Below are 20,423 nucleotides of genomic sequence, written 5' to 3' on the forward strand. Positions count from 1 at the left end.
CTAAAATATTTGTGCTTGTTTCACATTTGTTCTTTTGACAGTGTTTCGCTCGGGCATGTCTCTACTTGTTTAAATTCCACCTACTTTTCTTTCTTTTAAAAAATAACACTGAAGTTTTTCTTGTTTAAACATTTTGGTGCTTTCTTCTTTTAAAATACGCCGGGCGCTTGTGTCTACTGCGGAAGGAACCCCTCTGGACGTGTATGCGCTAGCTTACGTTCATCCTGCTATATGTTTTATTATTCCTTAAAACGTAACTAAAAATAACACATTAATAAACACATGTAATGTATTTTTATTCATTTTTATTTATTAAAGTTTAACGGTAACCATTATCTCCCCAAACCATACTGCCCCGCTATCGGCAACACGTGGCATAAGCATGTATGATATCATATATGGACAAAACCCTCGACCAATCAGAACAAAGGATATGCCTCCTCCTGCTTATGACATCATAGACAGAGCTCCATTTTAGCTCCGCCCAAAGTGCCAACTAATATTTTATTTTATAAATCTTCATAAAGTGTATTGCACATGGTATTCCACAGACACTGCCACCACAGCAGATGCTTTTCTTCTTAGGACTATAGCTCAGGCTTTACTCTGTTTTCTGGTGAATCTTGAGTTTCACCAGTGGAGGGGAATGTTTGAAATGTTAAATCAACCAATGACCAACCAGTTATCTATTATAGCTCATAGGTGCATCTCATCAACCTTAATTTGTCAAGCATGTATTGACAGGACACAACACTGAGTTACACTTTCTGACAATAGAGTGACCCCTACTCCCCATTCCTTAACCCGATTGAGGGGCTCTACTCAGCATGGAGGTGGAAGGCTTACGATCGCCAGCCACATACTCAGATGACCCTGCTGGCTGACATGGATGCAGCATGTGAGGACATTACAGCAGATGCCTGCAGAGGCAGATAAGACATTACAAAAGATTCTTTCTGCGCTGCTTTGCAAGGGGAAATATCCATTGTGATGTGGATGAGAATCTGTGGCCTGATGGATGGGAAGGTCAGTACGTGTAAAAAGACTTTACTGTAATTCTCTATACAGCACTTAATGTATAGTTCTGTTTCAGTGCTGTTTCCTCTATTTGCATTTCTAGTTTTTAAATGTTTTCCCTTTATGCTATGCAGTGCTGTAAACCAGTCTTGTCTTTTCTTTTCTGTATCGCAATGACATGGTCTGTCAACAACTTACAGTACATACAGTAATATGTAACTTTGTACTGTTGAAATTGATATATGCACTAGGACTGGTTTGAGAAACACTGGTCACAGATTGATAACAAGAGACTGAGACTGTGCTGAGCTTGTCTGGGGGAGATGATTAGCAAATACTCTCACAGTGTCTCAGCACTCTGTACAAAGAACTATATTGCTCAGTATCTGTTCCTATTTATCTAATTGTTCTATTTATCTAATTTGGTATGTAATTGTTATCATTTTAACTGGCTGTAAAGGAGTAAATTAATAAATATCATGTAAGTGCAGGTTATAATTACTTTTCACTATTACTTAAATTCCTCTGTGAACAGCCAATCATATCAGCCTGATGTGTATCTTGTACCTCTCTGTTTCCTGCCCTTTCATCCCGACCACGACCATGACCTCTCACTTAGCAGCAGAGCAGTTTATTCTAAACAAGTGGAACCACAAAGATGTTCAGACTCTTTGGTCTTCTCATTTTCATTAGTAGGGTCCTAAAATATTAAATAGTAATTTTGGGGTATTTTAATATTTTCATATATCCTGTATAATGTAATTAGTGTAATAAGCATTTGGCCATTTAATCTTCATCATACATAATAGTTATTCTGATTACTATTATGATATTTGTCTTGTTTGTTTGTTTATTCATTTGTGTTTTTCTGTTTTTCCAGACACTGCACTGGCTGTGGATGTTGTTCAGCCCAGTCTCCTGATGAGGGTTCAGCTTGGAGACAGTGTGACCCTGACATGCTTCCGTCCAGAAGATGTTTCTTTTGCTGTTTGGTTTAAGCAAGCTGTTGGTCAGAAGCCCCAGCTCATGGCGAAAGCACTTCGCTACTCACCTGCTGAATTTTACAAGGAATATAAAAACATAGAACGTTACTCCTTACAGAATGCGAAGGGGAGTTTTAACCTCACTATTTCCAAAGCGGAGCCATCAGATTCTGCAGTGTATTACTGTGTTGCTGTATCCTATAATGAAATCGCATTTGGAAATGGAACCTTTGTCATAATCACAGGTAAATGAGAGTCCAACTATTTTCATATTTGCTTTTTTATAGTGTCGATAAGATTGTCCCCTGACAAACATTTCTGACAGTTGAGCTGTGTGCCAATATAAAATTAAGAAAGATAGTTGCTGTGGATTGCGTGCTTCGGTCCATCAATGTCTTTCTAAACAACATAAACAAAAACATTTTTTAAAGTTTTGCAATTAGGATTACAATGTTTTTTATCATTGTTACGCACAGAAATAGCTGAAATATGTAAAAATAAATATACAGAATACAAATTAATAGGAGGCAAGTGTCATCTTACTTATGTGGATTTTAGTTATGAGTGTAATGTTAAATATAATAATTATTAAATATAAATATATGATATACATACATATACAAAACCTAGAGAAGACTGCGGCATAAAGTGACATGTGCCTTTATTTATGAAAACACTGCACAGTAACTGTACTGATGAAACAGCGGGATCCTGGGGTTATGTCAGTGTCTGGCTCAGTGTGGTAACGGCCCTGGGAGAGAAGCTGTTCCCGCCATAAATAGTCCTGTAGCGCCTTCCTGATGGCAGCAGCGCAAAGAGATGGTGGCGGGGCTGTGATGGACCCCTCCTGATGCTACATTGATACATTTATACATGAACATGCACTGCATCACATTAGTATACAGTTTGTTACATCTTGCTTGCTGTCAGTAATCTTCAGCCAAAAGCCTAACCTTCTCTTTATACAGATGTTAATGTTACACATTGCAGTCTTTTTAAAATCTTAATCAACAAAAGAAAATAATTTTTAATGTTATTTATCCGAGCAATCAGTGTATGTTTGCTCCGAAAAAAATATGATTTTATAAGAATTATGGATGTGCACCATTCAGAACTGATTCGAGAATGGCCCTTAAATTTCAGTTACTTTGTTAATCTGAATTAAATTTGAATTGTGTTTAAAAACAGCATGTGGCATTGCAATTCATAATTGAATTTAAGGAAGTAGAATGAAAATGGATTCAAATAAAGTTCATATACGTACTGTATGAATAGCTTTTAACTATACAGTCTATTATTTAAATATGAATTACATAACAATGTTAATGTATTTATGTGTATCATTGTTATAAAAATGTCATCTTGTTCAGAATGAAAGAATGGAACATTTGAAGTGTCACCTAAAATAATAATTAAACTGTCATTTTGTGTACCATGGTGGATCTGCTCATAGGAAAAGCTGAGTGTCTCTCCTCAAACGTTAGTGTTGGCTGCAGTGACTGCAGTTTCTAACCTAAGAAACGTCCCAAACTCTTTTACTGCATCAAAAGTCAAACTAGTCCCTATTCCTGTCATGAAAGCTTCACATAATGTCACTGTTACCTGAGCCAACCATGTTTATCAGAGGATGCCAACCCTTTGGCTGCAGCTTCCTCTGCACATGCTGAGAGAGTCTTCAGTGTAGCAGGAAAAGATTTCAGGACAGAATATTGAAAATTAAATCATGAAACCTTTGAAGATTTTATGCTGACTAGATGTAATAATGTGTATTGGAATAATTGCATTTGCCATGATCTTTTGCTTTTTGTTCTAGTATTATGGTTGAATAGAAAAACTTACTTTTCTATGTGTAAGAAAATAAATAGGAGCAACTACAAGAAACAAAATAATTCCTTTTGCTATGTGCACTTTCTCTTTAATGTTAAAAATAGACAAACTGTCACACCCTGCATGCCTTTTCCCCCGTGTTCCCTGTCGTGTGGCTCTAATGAGCCTCACCTGTTCCTCGTTTATCCCTGACTATTGTTTGATTGTTATTAATGTATATTAAGGTATACTTTCATGCTGCTTATGAATGTTCTATGAATCCATTATAAAGGTATTATGTAGGTGCAGTTACTGTAATTACTGTTATATTGTTAATTACTGTTAATATATATTAATAAACAGTAATACATTATAAAGAGAGAAGAATTTCAACTGTTCTCCAAAAAGTTACTGATTTGTTGGACAGCTACAAGAACATCACATTTCCCAAATTTTTCAAAATCAGCAATAAAAATCTTTGAGGAAAACTGTATTTGATGAACTTTGATGAACGGTATTTTCCAAGGGCTGTCATCATGCACATTTTGCTTTTTAGGTAAAGACTCCAACAGCAGGACTGTGGTACAGCAGCCTGTGTCTGACACAGTGCAGCCAGGAGACTCTGTGAGCCTGCAGTGTACAATAGAGACTGGGGACTGTGCAGGAGAACACAGTGTTTACTGGTTCAGACATGGATCAGGAGAATCCCTTCCAGGAGTCATTTACAGCCATGGAAACAGGAGTGATGAGTGTGAGAAGAGCCCTGAGGCTGGATCTCCTACACGGAGCTGTGTCTACAGCCTCCCCAAGAAGAACCTCAGCCTCTCTGATGCTGGGACTTACTACTGCGCTGTGGCCATGTGTGGGGAGATGCTGTTTGGGAACGGCACACAGCTGGATATGGATGGTAACACCCAGTGGGGAGAGTATATCTACTTCTGTTGTGCTTTTATTGCTATTAAGATATGTGTCATACCCCGCTCGTCCGATCCTCCTGTGTGCCATGCCCCCCCTCGTTTACCTCGTGTGGAATCCCCGTGTCATCAGCTGTTTCGAGTTGTTTTCATTAGTTTTGTGTATTTAAGTCCATGTCAGAGTATGTTTCCTTAGTTCTGTCATTGTATTGTCATTTTGAGTTCGTTGCCTGTTCCTGACTAAACCCCGTATTCCCCGATTCCCTGACATCTGCTCCTCTGTCTCTGTTCTGAGCCCCGAGGTGAGATGTGACAATATGGACTTATTTATTTTGCTTTTTTAATGTAATGTAATTTTTAATTTAAATGCATATGCATTTAATTACACAAATGTTAATTTAATAATCATTGATAAAATTACAACATAATAATTCTTAAAATGCAAAATATTGAAACTGTCTGTTAAAAATGGACTACTAACAAAATACCAACTTTAATTTCTAATAGATTTCATTTTGAACTAATGTGACTTAACCAAAGATCATTATATCATTATGCTGAAATCTATTTCTTTGTTATAGGCTATCAGAAGCTGCTGGATCCTCTTCACTTTGGCTTGCTGATAGTTTTATCTTGCAGCATTATTCTGAACGTTGCCCTCATTTGTATAAGATGTAAAATGACCTGTACACACTGCGCAGGTACGCTGCCCGGCTTTATGCACTCAGAAGAAGGACACTTTTTTTTCTTTTTTTTTTTTAACAAAGACTGATGTTCTTATAACAGAATATAATTGTTTAATACTAGATAAATATTTTTGCATTAAATCCACTCTTGTGGGAAACACAATATCCCTTATTAAAATCTTACCTAATTTATTTGCATAGCTTTAGTATTTTCCAAAATATACTGAAATATACAACACATGTTGCAGTAAGTTGCATATCAATAACATTTATTAGTCTGCCTGGCCCTCCTGTCCCCTCCCCAGTGTGGCCCTAATGAGCCACTCCTGTTGCTCGTTGTCCCCTCGTTAGTCGTTGTATATGTCTGTCACTGTGCCTGTCACTGTGCTCATCTTCCTGGATCTCGGTCTGACCCTGAGTCTTTCCCCTGCTTGTTCCCTCCCTGTTCTCCTGTTTGGATCCCTCGTGGTCACGTTTTGTTTTCCCCATAACTGTTAATGTTTTGCCTACTAAAGCCTCTCTCCATTCACCTTACGCCAGCCGATATGTTGTTCCTTTCCTTGTTGTGACACTTGAATTGTCTTGAAAACTCCTTTATAGCATTTTATTATATATCATAACAAACAACACATATCCAAACATGCACACTTAAGTTGACAGAAATACTTAGATTTTTTGATAGAAGTGTAAATTCCCCCCAAAATTAGGAATATTATCCAACCACTGAATTGTTATACAGTAAAATCCCATTATAGTGGATTCGCTTATAACGGAATATCATCTATAACGGATAAGGTCCGTTGGTCCCGGCCGTGCGCCTCTAAGAACATGCAGAAAAAACATCGGATATAGTGGAATTTCGCTTATAACGGACAAATAATTTGGTCCACAGGGCCGCTTTTAGCTGTAGTGTTGTTTGGCTATAACGGACATGCAGCTCCGCCAACAAGGCGTGTGGCGTGCCGGCAGGGGTGCCGTAAGGGGGAGGAAAGCTAGGACGATTCCAAGGGCCCCTGAGTGACAGGGGCCCTAAAAAATTAGGAAAATAACTGGATTGGTTTGGACTGGGGGGCCTAATATGATATGCTTTCATGGGGCCCAAAATCTCTAGCAACGCCCCTGCGTGCCGGTGATATCCAGCGCAGAAACGTAGTCGGGATTATTAATAGTCACGCATTTGGTCAGGTAAAGTTGGATTACTACATGTACAATATAATAATCTATACCACAAGTGTGTCTGCTGGGGTGTGGCATGAGTAAATGGTGTCCTGTAGTTATGTTCTGGGCATACAGCAACTCTGGATATAACGGACTGTTTCGCCAGGTCCCTTGAAATCCGTTTTAGCTGGATTTTACTGTATTCTGTGAAATTATATAATATGTTAATTTATTGCATATTTTAAACAGATCAGAAGAACAGTGATGTATCAAAAGTGGAATGGTCACGCAAGCAGGTATGTAAAAAAACCTCAAAATCAGTAAAAAAAAATTCCAACTGATTTCCATCCTGCGAGATCAGCATTTTAAGTGCAATTTGTGCGTATAAGTAATAGCAAACCGATTCATCCTATTCTGCCATCTTTGTCTCTACAGAGCCATGACGAGGACACACTGAATTACGCTGCCCTGAACCTTAAGAACCCAAAACCCAGGAGACAGAAGAAAGATGGGAATAATGACACTCTGTATTCTGACCTCCGCTACAGAGATTATGAATAAAAATGCTTCTCATTCATGTTAGTGAACCGCACATCGATGATGTTAAACTGACGAAAGAAATTCAATGAAAATTCCTAAATTAATTTTTCATTTAATTATGTATTGTATATTTTTTTGAGTAAATGCCTGTATCATTAATAATGATGTAGATGTTTCGTTTTGTTTTGCTTTGTGCGGCATGGTGACACAGTGCTTAGTGCTGCTGCCTCACAGTCAGAAGGTCCTGGGTTAGAACTCTGGGTTCGCGCACTGTCCCTGTGTTCGTGTGTGGTTCTGCCGGGGGCTCCAGTTTTCTCCCACAGTCCAAAAGTGTGTGCAGTAGGTTAATTGGTGAATCTAAGTTGGGCCTGTGAGTGCGGGTTCCTGCCTGCGCCCCTTGTTCCTGTGACAGGCTCCAGTCCCCCCTGTGCCCTCATTTGGGATTAAGTGGTGGAGTTTTGTTGTCCTTTTATTTGGCCTAAATATTTACAAAGGCACCTTATCTGCTTGCATCTTACTGATGTGCAATATTACCTTGAATCTTATCTGATACCTACTATACCATTATAAAGTGGATCGGAAGGGATTAGAAATGAAAAACAAAATGAGTGAGAGAACAACATTTCTGACTGAAAATGTCAGTGCAAATATTTGATGGAATTCATTCTTGTTTCTTGTATGAAAAAAATCTCCACAGTTTATCCTCTTCACTTTTTTAGACCCTCTGGTTCCTCATAGCTCAACAAGGGACAAACACAAAATCACACACTGTGAGTAATTCAGGGACAGAAATGCAGCTTATTTGCTAGGGCTGTTGGTGGAAACAGGAGCAGACAGAGGAGCCTTACACAAATAGAGGGGTAACATGAGAATTACACCCCCAAACAGGGAGGTGTGAGATCACAGTGCAGTTGGGTGTTCAGGAGTCATTAGATTCTGAAAAATGTGTTGCATTAAAAAGATTATGTATTTTTTTAATAGATCCTGGTACTAAGTAAAAATTTAACTGAAAAACTTCACTTGAAATTGGAGTATTATTTGACGAGGAGTATCTATACTTAACGCAAGTAATGAAGTTGTGTACTTTGTCCACCTCTGTTCAAACGAGACATAGAGGTGTAAGCTATTTTCATTTGTTTGTCTGCTGAGTGCTTCTCTGCAGGGCTGCATATGTTTCCACTGGTTAGACGCAGCACAGGAAGACTGACCCACTGACTGCACTGTGCTGGGCTCACTTTTGCAAAGAGTAAAAACCACACAGAGAACAATACCTACTTCATGTAAGACCCTGTTTCCTCTCTACCTTACCCAGACCACACTTTGAAGTATTCTCCTGTGGAAATCTATCAGCATCTCTTTCATCTTGCTGGTATTTAGGTGGAGGAGTTTTAGCTAACAGCAACTGACAGAACACAATACAGTAGTTCGTAGTAACAAATGCAAACACAACTTTGTGACATTTATGAAAACACTGCATGGACTAAGTGATTCATCAGCTCAAGGAACATTAAGAAATGTAGGTACTTTTATTATTATTATTATTTATGCATTGTTTAATTATTTTTCTGATTTAACTGCAAATTTAAAGACAGAATTAGGGAATGAATCTCATTTGTAACCTGGAAACTGCCTGCACTGATTCTCTGTTGAATAGTTTTAACCCTCAAGACATCCAGGCATTAGTTCATTCCATAAGTCATTATCTATACAGTATTAACTCATATTCCCATTGTTGGGCCATACAACACAGAGCATCTCCACACCTTCTTAGACACCCTCTGCAGGAATCTCCTCCCTGATGATGAGAGGGGTCTAAGCATGTGGACATTTGGGATAATGTGAGTTCAGTACTAGATGGTCAGCTGTACGACTTCCAGTCTGTAGGCAGACTCATCGCCTTTAATCATAAACACAGTAGTGTCACCTGCAAAATTCAGGATCTTCACAGACTGATCACTGGAGCAGCAGAGACTTGTGTAGAGACTGAAGAGAAGGGGGAGAGCACACAGCCTGGAGGAGCTCAGTGCTGAGGGTCAGCGTGTCTGATGTGTGCTGTAAGCATACAGATTTCTTGCATTTGTGGAACATTTTCTTTGTGCTGCTGTTTAAATGTGTTGTTCACACTGCAGTCAGTAATTTTCCACTAGCAGTCTCACCTCTGCATTTTACAGGAAGACTGACCGACTGAGAGCAGGGTGTTTGTGTCACATGTCTCAGTGAGCGAAAACCACACAACCGTCAGGTCCTCAGCTCAGTCCCTCTGCTTCACTAGAAAAACCACAAAGGGTATTTTTTCATTTAAGAGTGGGTGAGGAAGTGAGATGTTATTGACAGCATGAATTCATCTACTAACATTTCAGATTCAAAGCTAAAAAAGCATAATGTCCAGGATGTCAGTAATAGCACTTAGTTAATATCAACAGTTTGGGTGCAATAATGTACAATAAGGTAGAATTTTGCATAATTCAGTTTATATCTGCAAGTTATTGGTCATTAACATTATATGGTCATGTTGCTGAATGTCATTGTTAAGGTTAAATGAATCTATGCATTTTTATACAGTAAAAACTGTGCTTAATTCATCTTTCAGCCAAAATCACACAGTCAGGCAAATCTGAGGATCTGAATTGTGTTTGTTTGTGTGGAATGGCATCCCATGCAGGTTGATCTCTGCCTGTGCTCTGTGCTTCCTGGAAGAGATAAAAATACAAAAGTCATTCTTGCTGTCTAACCTCTGATTACTGCATCAAATTTTTGATATCTGATAAGTGATAAGTGGAAAATATGTTTAGTCTGTTGCTTGGTGGTGAGATGTTTCCATGAGGTGAACCACAAAGAGCACAGACATTTTCAAGGTTATGTCTCATTGGTCAGTGCGAAAGGCTGTGTCATTACCATAACGCCGGGCTCAGCACAGTGACTGCACCTCCGCTGCGCTGTAGATCACAAGCCAGGCTGCAGACCTTCAGCCCTGAAAGCTAAAACAGGACTTGTGTATGTGTCGTGTGTGGTTTAATGAAACATTACAGGACAGAACATAATGGATTCACTTTCCTTCGCACTTACACTACCAGTCCAAAGTGTGACCACAACTGCTTTTAATGCATCTGTCTCTGTTTTCACTGTGTTATTCACCTTATTATAAATGATGTCAGATGATTGCAGAACATATCAATTTAACTGTGTAAATATCCCTAACTGCTACTGCATTTCCAATCAGGTTACAGTTTGATCCATACATTTAGAAACATATACTCCCAATATACTCTCCTCACTTTTTCATTTACTGTAGGGGCATGAGTACCCTGGCAGATTCCAGAGGGGGAGGGGCAGCACATTTACAGGGGCCTGTGATTATGTTAAATCATATGTAAAATTGGGCAGAGGAGCCCAAGGTGACATTTAGTCAGGGTTTCCAGAACTTCTAGCTATGTTACTGTGTTTTTTTGTTCTAGCAATCAACAACTCTGGTGTTGCTATATCGCCACCTGGTGGTGAAGACATCAGACGAAATATGTTTATGTGTAACAGAACCAAGGGGTTCTGAAATCCAAGTGCAGAGTTAGCAGGTTTCATTAATCGTAACCAGGGATGTCAGTCATGTAATCTGTGAGTTTCTGGATAAAACAGAAAAAGATCTGAATCATTGCAGAGTTAGAGATAGAGATGACTGGAGGCTGACGTGACAATCTGTCAGTGACATTCACAGCATTTTATATGTCATCAATATCACAAAAGGGGAATAAAACCAATAATCTGAAATCATGTATGAAATTTAAAACTAAATACAAGAAAACAATTCTGAGGTTTAAATACAGTGGTGCCTGCAGTTCACGTTGTGGTCTACAAACAAATTGTTTTGCGAGCAAAATTTTGTGAAAAAAATGCATTGGTTTGCATACAAAATTTGGTCGACGAACAGATTAGTGTTTTTTTCTTCCCCGCCAATCAGGAGTCAGGGGCCGCTTGTGTGGATCTTCAGATTCAGCCTTTATTGTCACAGTGAGGTTACAGCCAAGGCTGGACACCCTGCAGGAGTGTGTCCAATACAGTTTTACACTAATTTTGATACATTTTCTTATCGTGTAACAATATCTCGTCACTTAAGCATCATCATTTCATTGCAGATATCCAGAATGAACATTCTTGATATCTGAAATATAATTGTGGATATCTGAAATTAAAAGCCCAGTAGACATGAATGGCAAAAGTGACGAAATTTTTCCTAGGAAGTGTCATGCCCGGCTCGTCCGATCCTCGTGTGTGCCACGCCCACTCATTACCTACGTGTGCTACCCCGATTGTGATCACCTGTTGCCTGTTATTTTCTGCGTATCCTGTGTTTTAGAGTATTCCCGGCTCTCTCCTCTGATTCCATGCTCGCTTCGCACGCCTAACGTAACAGGAAGAATGACGATGTGGATATCTGAAATGACAATTGTGGATAGGAAGAATGTCATTGTGGATATCTGAAATGCTCTTTTTGACTATGAAGAATTGAATTACAGATATCTGCAATACATATCCAGTCTAGCAATTAAATGTTAAAACGGCTAGCCATAAACTCCGCCGGTCCCAAGTCCAGGTAAAGGAGGAGGGTTGGAATTGTGATATATAAAAAACAAGAATTGACAGAAGAAAGTTCATTTGTAGTTCTACACACATTTAGGGTGTTTTTTAACCGCTTTTTGTCTCTCCCACGACATTATTCCTCTGTCCTACAGCGTCCATTATAATTACATGCACATTCCATATTATGCAAATGAGGCGATGGCGTCATTTAGTGACTTCTAGCTACTTTTGGGACAGCCAACAGCTACTTTCTAGTGATGGGATTTATGGCTCTTTGAGGGGATCCGGATCTTGGCGATCCGTTCCTTTCAAAGAGCCGTTCAAAAGAACGGCTCTTTTGGCTCTTTTTAAATATTTAGTCAGTTTTAAGAAGCCAGCTTGGGGGCATCTCAGTTTATCCTGGAAATAATCACTGGGAGGAATGATGAGGTGAGATTTGTAGTCAAATAATTAAAACTCAGATATCACACACCAATATCTGAGTTTGAATTATTCTGCAATATTGATTATTACCTCATTTGTCATGTGTGGACTATATTCCATATGGTTGCACAACATCCCTCTGCTTAGACAGTGACATCACTATTTTGGATTTACCTTTAGTACAAAGTAGAGGTCGACCGATATGGGTTTTTCAATAGCCGATGCCGATGACAATATTTAGAAGTCAGGGTCAGCCGATGGCCGATATATGCTGCCGATATTTTTTGGCCGAAAATTGGACGTTTTCCCCTCTATTTGCATGATAAAATATCACATTAATAATAACAAACGATACACAAAATTTCTCAACTTAGCATTTATTGAATACTGACTTGTGTAAATTTAAATATAAACTTAAATAACAAAAACACAATACAACTTATAAACAACTTAAACTTATAAACAATAAAGATAGCAGCATCATCAGAATCTCTTTAGCAGCAAACTCATTCTTCAGCTCCCAAGCTCATCAGTCTGCTGCAGATATTGCACCTGGCTTTTCCTGGTGTTGGCTTTGTGAAATGCTGCCATACAGGATTAGATTTTTGTTCAGCCATCAGACAGCAATTACTAAAACAGAAGAATAAATGCAAGGTTAGAATTTTTATTATAGTACCTTCATCTTCAATTCATTCTACAATTCCAGTATTCCATGCACATTAAAACAATTACACTCTAATACATTTTGAAGAAAAAAAAACACTAAGTGCATCATGGTATGATGAGTAGTGTACACTAACATGTTGTTTCTGTTGTTAGCAGGCAGATAGCTTAAAGCCAAATTCACAATCAGAATCTAGTGACCCATGCTGCCTTGTGCAGGACCACAGCCAGAAGTTTTGGAAGAGTCCTGGGATAAAACGGTAAGGCTTAAATTCTGATCTTTCAATGACCTGTTTATTTAAGTAGTTTGCTATGAAATGTTGCTTTAAAAGAAAACGCGAATTACGCTATTGGGAACTGGGGTAATGATAATGAGCCTTCAACCAACTGTAGCTTACAGGTAACATATTAAGGATCATTGATTCTAATAGAGTTCGTTTTGTGCGCTTATTGGTGGGCTCACAGACGTTTTTTAATCGTTAAAAATCATTTTAATTGTTAACATTTTAATTATTACCATATCAGCCCGATGTTATCAGTTATGTTTTTTTTCTTGTGTCGGAGAGTTTCACTCTGTGAGTGTGTGGGGCGGAGCAGGCAGCTCTCAAATACTGCAGCTTGTGTGAGAGTTGCGTTACTCTGCCCTGATCACAGACAGCGCCGTCCTCGGAGACACAGAGCTGCTAAGAACAATGCATGGCGGAGAAAAGTGTTTGTTCGAAAGCGTGGTTACCATTTACTTGAGCTGATGCTGACAATGGTCCTTCTGTGCAACTTTTTTTCATTTGAGACCGGAGATTCAAACAATTTGTCAGACGTCTAGATAAAAAGTGCATGACTTTGCGCAGTTAGTTTCCTCATTAAACATGTCTATCCTTTATACGGGCTTATACGTAGACAACGTCACAATCACTAGGGGCTTATGTTGTCCTTGCATACAAGGCTGTGCAATACGACAGTTATTTTATTTTATTTTCCGGGATCACTAGATTCTGATTGTGAATTTGGCTTTAAGCTATCTGCCTGCTAACAACAGAAACAACATGTTAGTGTACACTACTCATCATACCATGATGCACTTAGTGTTTTTTTTTCTTCAAAATGTATTAGAGTGTAATTGTTTTAATGTGCATGGAATACTGGAATTGTAGAATGAATTGAAGATGAAGGTACTATAATAAAAATTCTAACCTTGCATTTATTCTTCTGTTTTAGTAATTGCTGTCTGATGGCTGAACAAAAATCTAATCCTGTATGGCAGCATTTCACAAAGCCAACACCAGGAAAAGCCAGGTGCAATATCTGCAGCAGACTGGTGAGCTTGGGAGCTGAAGAATGAGTTTGCTGCTAAAGAGATTCTGATGATGCTGCTATCTTTATTGTTTATAAGTTTAAGTTGTTTATAAGTTGTATTGTGTTTTTGTTATTTAAGTTTATATTTAAATTTACACAAGTCAGTATTCAATAAATGCTAAGTTGAGAAATTTTGTGTATCGTTTGTTATTATTAATGTGATATTTTATCATGCAAATAGAGGGGAAAACGTCCAATTTTCGGCCAAAAAATATCGGCAGCATATATCGGCCATCGGCTGACCCTGACTCCTAAATATCGTCATCGGCATCGGCTATTGAAAAACCCATATCGGTCGACCTCTATGTGGAAGTGAAGGATGCGTGCACAACTATCATCATGCTGTTAGGCAGTAGCACCCCTGCGCTGGGTGCGCCCCTCCCCCTATAACTGTTCTGTCTCGCGGAGGAGCTGATTTGTGTGCATCTGTGTGAAACACGCATAGGAAAAAAAGAACGACAGAAAGAACGAGAAGGGTCTGGCTGCAGATCTCCACCAGGAGGATCTCCACTAGAGGGACGGAAGCACGTGACCTCCACTAGCGAATCCGGACATGACGTTATGCAAACATGCCATGGAGGTGGTACCAGATATCACATAACCCTCACACACAAGCCAGACTTTAACTCGAACGAACAGAAATCTAGTCTTTTAAAGTATACACTTATTATTTTGGTGATCGATTTAAATTATATTTAACATTGGAAACGGACGTTAATAATCTATTTTAATTCTACAAGAAGGGACGTTAATAGCATATGTTAATTTTATTATTTCGGAACGTGTGAAATTCTTACTTTAATACGGAGCCCCCGAATTCCCATAGGGTTTTAAATCGTGTGCGCACAAGTTATTCTGTGCGCACATGATAATTTACTCTGTGTTTGAGGCCGAGAGTAATATGAAAACTATGTCTACCAAAACTATGTCTCAGCGTCTAAACAAATCGAACTGGAGAGCCATTCATTTACAGTCAACAAGTAACTCCATTTTTTTTAATGCTGCAAACTGTTTCTTTGGTATTAAGGCTGAATTATACAGTCCGTGTGTATGGTCGTGATTGAGGTGAAGCGACGACAATAATCATAATAATAATACACTATGATAAACAGGTACAGTAAATACAATAGGTGTCAGTTGTCACGCCCCGATCGTGCCAATCCTCCTGTGCCACGCCCCCCTCGTTAACCTCATGTGGATCCCCTGTGTTTTACGGCTGTTTCTGATTGCTGTCATTAGTCCAGTGTATTTAGTCCGCGTTTCCGTTCGTTTCCCCAGTCCGGTCATTAACTTCAAGTGTCTTGATGTGTGTTACCCCAGAAAATAAATCCCTTTTGTGCATATTCACGGCTTCCTTCGCCTGCTTCCGCGTTTATCGCATGACATCAGTAAAATCAAAAAATGTTAGTTGAACTCGGTGAGGTGAACAAATCAGCAAACTGATTAAAGTTGCAAACATAATCTGTCTTAACGCAACCGAACAAAACATCAGTGTCAATATTAATATGCATAACCCTATATTCCGTCAATTTGCTAATCATATTCAAATAATCAAAAATACTACATGACTTATATAACTTGGTCACAATTTATTGCACGCAGGCTCTATTTTGTGCATGTTTAACATTGTTGACACTCATGTTTGGTTCGGTTGCGTCAAGATATACTATATATGTTTTCCACTTTACTCGGTTTGTTGATTTGTTCGCCTCACCAAGTTCTCCTAACATTTCTTGTCATTACTGACAGCTATTTATTGTACCTGTGTATACCTGTTTTATTATTGACTACCGATAATGAAGAAAAAAAGTATTGTTCTTGGCGCCTATTCACACGGACTATACCTCAGCCTTAATGTCAAAGTAGTGCGCGGCAGCGTTGTATTTACTCCTTCCAGTAATATTAATTGCAAGGCTATTGTATCTTATTGTACCCTAATGCCAGGTCTAGCAAACATAGTACGGCGTGCTGAAATAAACCTCTTACATTAACATGACAGCTATACGCAGCTAACCTGTTCCTTCCAAATAATTTGTGCGCAAAAGACAATTATTTATAAATGTAGTTATAAATTTATAAATATTTTTTTTTTTTTCAGTAGACACAGTCAGTCTAAGCTTAAGTATTCAATTTAAAGCTAAATTTGGAGAAGAAGAAGAAAAAAATCACCGGTCGAATGCTACCGTTGTTGCTTGTTCTACCCACTATTTTCTTTCGACAAAGCTAAACACTCTCCCACTGACAAATCCAGGCTGTGCATGGAGATCATGTGATATCTGGTACTGCCTCCATGGCGTAAGTTTGCATAACGTCATGTCCGGACTCTCTTGTGGAGTTCACGTGTTTCCGTCCCTCTAGTGGAGATCCTCCTGGTGGAGGTCTGCAGCCAGATGCTCTTGGAAAGAACGGCTCCCCTCCAGCCGCGACTCGGCTCCCATCGTTCATGTTTATGAACCGTTCAAAAGAATCGGTTCGTTCGCGAACGTCACAACTCTACTACTTTCCTTGCTGAGGAGTTGGCAACAGTGCCCGTCTCTGCCCGGCGCCGATACTCTTGCCATGCAGACATGGCTCTGACATGCGGGATACTAGACGCGAGTTTGTGGAAGCCACCGTCTTTTTCTATAGCTTTTTTCCAATTAGTGTAGCCATGTTTAGTGAATATGTCCTCGCGGTCCGAATTGGAAACACTAAATTTGCGGCAGGCAAAGCAAAAGCTGGCATCACGGACAACAGAATATTCAAGCCACGGTCGAGACTGATACCAGCTTGCACTAAAACATCTGAGTGTCTTTCCGAATGCGCGCTTGGGATAATGAATTAAAATGAGCTGGGATGGGCTATCCATATTTAAATCAGGCAGACCGGACTGTATATTTTGTTGAAGGCAGAGGTTTGAAGTAGCCGACACGAGCGCAGAGCTGGAGGATTGTGTAGGAGTTTCAGTTCCCGACGTGGGTGCGCTATGCTCCGTGTTGGTAGCAGCGGTGCTGGGCTCAACCGTGGAGCCAGCAGCTTGCGGAGGGACAGAGGTTGAAGGTACGGACTTTTTAATAAGCCACCTATGTATAGCTTTTGCTATTACCAACCAGAAGATAAAAGAAGAATGGAGCGTATGCGCTGTTTTAATTAAAGATTGCGGTCAACAATTTCAAAACGTGCTGCAAAATGCGTAGCGAAGTGAACCGTGAGCAGTACGTGCATGTCTAGTGGAGGAGGCACTGACGGATACGCCCCTAATTCAAACGGGCCAATTGGAAAGCAACTCAGTTTTGAAAATCAAATGTTTTCATTGGACAGAGTATTTCGCAGGGTGGGCACAGCTTGTCCCTGGGGAAGCAGTGCCCACCCCAGCCCCCCCGTGGTCACGCCTCCGCATGATAGCATGCATGCAAAAGATCAACAGCAGAACAGGGACTCAACGCAGTCTGCATTAAAAAGGAATTAACCATCTTTCTCAGTATAAAATTGGGGTCATTTATTCTCTTCAGAGGCCTCCATAGAATAGTGCATCCATCCCCTCACTCATGTTTAGACAGACGTATCCTAAGGCAGATAATGTTAATGAAATTATTAAAATGTGCAGATTAACGCTAGGTTTCCTAAACCTACGCAAATCTACGTAAAATCCCCTCGGCCCGACCTCGGGTTGAGAGGCCATTAGCTCCATTGTTCTCCTGCTTTTGTTGTGCAAAAACACTAGTTACCTGTGAACCCTGCCACATTTGCATTTCTTTACCCTCACTGCTGCTGGCAAGCTTGCCATGTTGTCCCGAGATAGATTCCTTTCCATCATGAAACACCTTCGATTTGACGACAAGGACACGAGGGCAGAACGGGTGAAAACAGACAGATTTGCGGCGATCTCGGACATCTGGAAATGCTTCACTAGGAACTGCATTGAGAGTTTCACTCCAGGACAACACATGACCGTAGATGAACAGCTGTTCCCGACCAAGGTTCGTTGTCCATTCACACAGTATATCGCATCCAAGCCGGACAAATTTGGAATCAAGTTCTGGATGGCGATGGATTTGGAGACCAAATACGTCTGCAATGCATCCCCTTACTTGGGAAAGGACCCCAATCGTCAGAAGGGGGAGAGGCTGGCAGAGAACGTGGTCATGAGTCTGATGGAGCCATTTCTGGATGACGGGAGAAATGTCACAACAGACAATTTCTTCACCTCACTGTCGTTGTCACACAGACTGCTTCAGCGCAAAACCACACTACTGGGCACGATGAATAAAGCTCGTCATGAGCTTCCTCCATCGGCAAAGGACACTGCAGGCCGAGAGAAATTCTGCACGTTAGTGTTTAGAAGCGGCAGTGTCTCCTTGACAATCTACGCACCAAAAAAAAAGAAAACTGTGTGTCTTCTGAGTTCCTTGCACCGAGACGTGATGATCGGGGATGTTATAAAGAGGAAACCCAACATGATAACAGACTACAACCATATGAAGGTATGTGAATGTGCATATAATTTTATACCAGTGCTACAATGTTTCCTGATATGTACTATACAGGCCTGTATCGGGTAGAAAAAAATATACTCATGTCTCTCTCTCTCTCTCTCTGCTTTTACAGTGTGGTGTAGATGTGTTGGACCAGATGGCACGCAAGTATACAGTACAAACAGCAACACACAGGTGGCCAGTAGCCGTATTTTATAACATGCTGGACCTGGCGGCAGTGAATGCCTATGTTCTGTACAAGGCATGCACAGGGTGGAAAGGCAAAAGAAGATCATTTCTGAGTCTTCTAGCCATGGAACTCCGTAACCGATTCATGCTGCAAAAGGCAATGGAAGCAGAGAGGGAAGCTTTTGCAGCTGCTGCATCATTTGCTGCTGCTGTGCCAGGAACTGTTCAGACAACTCAGTACCAGGTACAAGAGAGCTGCAACAGGAATCGCAGCAGATATCTCTGCGCAAAGTGTTGCAAATTCACCTGCGCCAAATGCAGGCACGGAGGTTACTGGGTCTGCAAACGCTGCAAACACTGACTATGAAACCACTGAGATGATGGAGATGATGAAGAGGGACTGAGAATTTTTTTTTACTTCTTTTATTATTATTATTATTATTATTGATTCTGTTTTCAGTCTATTTTTGACAAATAAAACACTTGTGTTTCTATATTTTGTGAAATTGTGTCTTTCATATTTGTGGGTCAGTCAGAGTGTGGGATATTTTGTATAGATATGGCAAGCTTGCCAGCAGCAGTGGCGGTAAAGAAATGCAAATGTGGCAGGGTTCACAGGTAACTAGTGTTTTTGCACAACAAAAGCAGGAGGACAATGGAGCTAATGGCCTCTCCACCCGAGGTCGGGCCGAGGGAATTCTCACCAGAAAATAAAAAGCTCAGTAAACCTAGTGTTAATAGTTAGAAATATGTTGCTATTTTAGGAGCAGAAATGATGCCTTAAAACTCGATTTAATTTTGCCCTTAATAAAAAAAGGTTTTTGAATTTTACATCATGATAAATGAGAACTATACGTGATTACTAATTATTGTTAACTAATTTACCGTATGAATTTCCCCCCCTCGTTGTTAAAAATCATTATATGTCAGGGTGCCAGTCAGTGGAAGCACAGACACGTTGGCCAGCTGTCCTGTTCATTCAGCACCAGCCCATCAAGTAGAGAATTCAGCACCATGGACAGTGACCTGTGTTACTGTGACATCAGGTCCCTTCATTGGCTCTATATGTTTTTCTAGAAATAACTAAATGGCTCTGTTGTAGAAATTTTCAGCCAGAGACTTGGTTCCTATTTGACAAGAAGATTTTGTTTTTACTCAGACTAAGAACCTACAGAAAATCAGCTCTGCATGCGATCTTCCCTTTACTGCTCGAGCAGGGCACACGCAGATCAACAAATGTAAAGGTAGCAAGTGCATACAAACAACTTCTCAGGACAGTTATAGGGCCTCAGGAGGAGTTGAATTGCTGTGTAATTCAGAGATACCATTGTCTAAGACTTGTACTAAAACATTCCATGGACTTGGGCCTACAATATTTAGGCAAAGTAGTATGGCACCTGTGTCAGAATCCGTCCCTGCTGTGTCCTGTTCTCTCTTCTTTGTCCCCATTTGACCACCATATGTCACTGGCCATCCTGTCCTCTCCTCTGTCTTGTAGCCCCTTAGCCTGTAGTGTGTTTGCCTGCTCCTCAGGCCTCCATGTGGCTTAACAGGTTAAGTGTTTGGCCACCGTTCCTGACTCCTCCTTTGGTTGTGGGTTTTGAGGATATCAGTGGGTTTATGTTTTCATGATTGTCCCCCAGGCCACCATGTAGCTCAGCCCTT

General features: G+C 40.1%; 1 protein-coding gene across 1 annotated transcript; it reads left to right on the forward strand.

The window, feature by feature from the left end:
* Positions 1–1,666: 1,666 nt before the first annotated feature.
* LOC140587438 (uncharacterized) lies at positions 1,667–7,175 on the forward strand. The gene is made up of 6 exons (XM_072708702.1): positions 1,667–1,709; positions 1,898–2,245; positions 4,363–4,713; positions 5,302–5,421; positions 6,814–6,860; positions 7,000–7,175. Exons 1-6 carry the CDS (start codon positions 1,676–1,678, stop codon positions 7,123–7,125), a joined length of 1,026 nt encoding a protein of 341 aa, XP_072564803.1. The 5' UTR covers positions 1,667–1,675; the 3' UTR covers positions 7,126–7,175.
* Positions 7,176–20,423: the final 13,248 nt, after the last annotated feature.

The sequence above is a fragment of the Paramormyrops kingsleyae genome, unplaced genomic scaffold (genome assembly GCF_048594095.1).
Source record: "Paramormyrops kingsleyae isolate MSU_618 unplaced genomic scaffold, PKINGS_0.4 ups236, whole genome shotgun sequence".
In the NCBI taxonomy this organism is placed as follows: Eukaryota; Metazoa; Chordata; class Actinopteri; order Osteoglossiformes; family Mormyridae; genus Paramormyrops; species Paramormyrops kingsleyae.

Bases quoted from the DNA above. Each gene is read 5' to 3' on its own strand.
- LOC140587438 (XM_072708702.1), top strand. From the start codon at position 1,676: ATGTTCAGACTCTTTGGTCTTCTCATTTTCATTA. The intron at 1,710-1,897 runs GTAGGGTCCTAA...CTGTTTTTCCAG, and splicing joins TGGTCTTCTCATTTTCATTA to ACACTGCACTGGCTGTGGAT. The intron at 2,246-4,362 runs GTAAATGAGAGT...TTTGCTTTTTAG, and splicing joins AACCTTTGTCATAATCACAG to GTAAAGACTCCAACAGCAGG.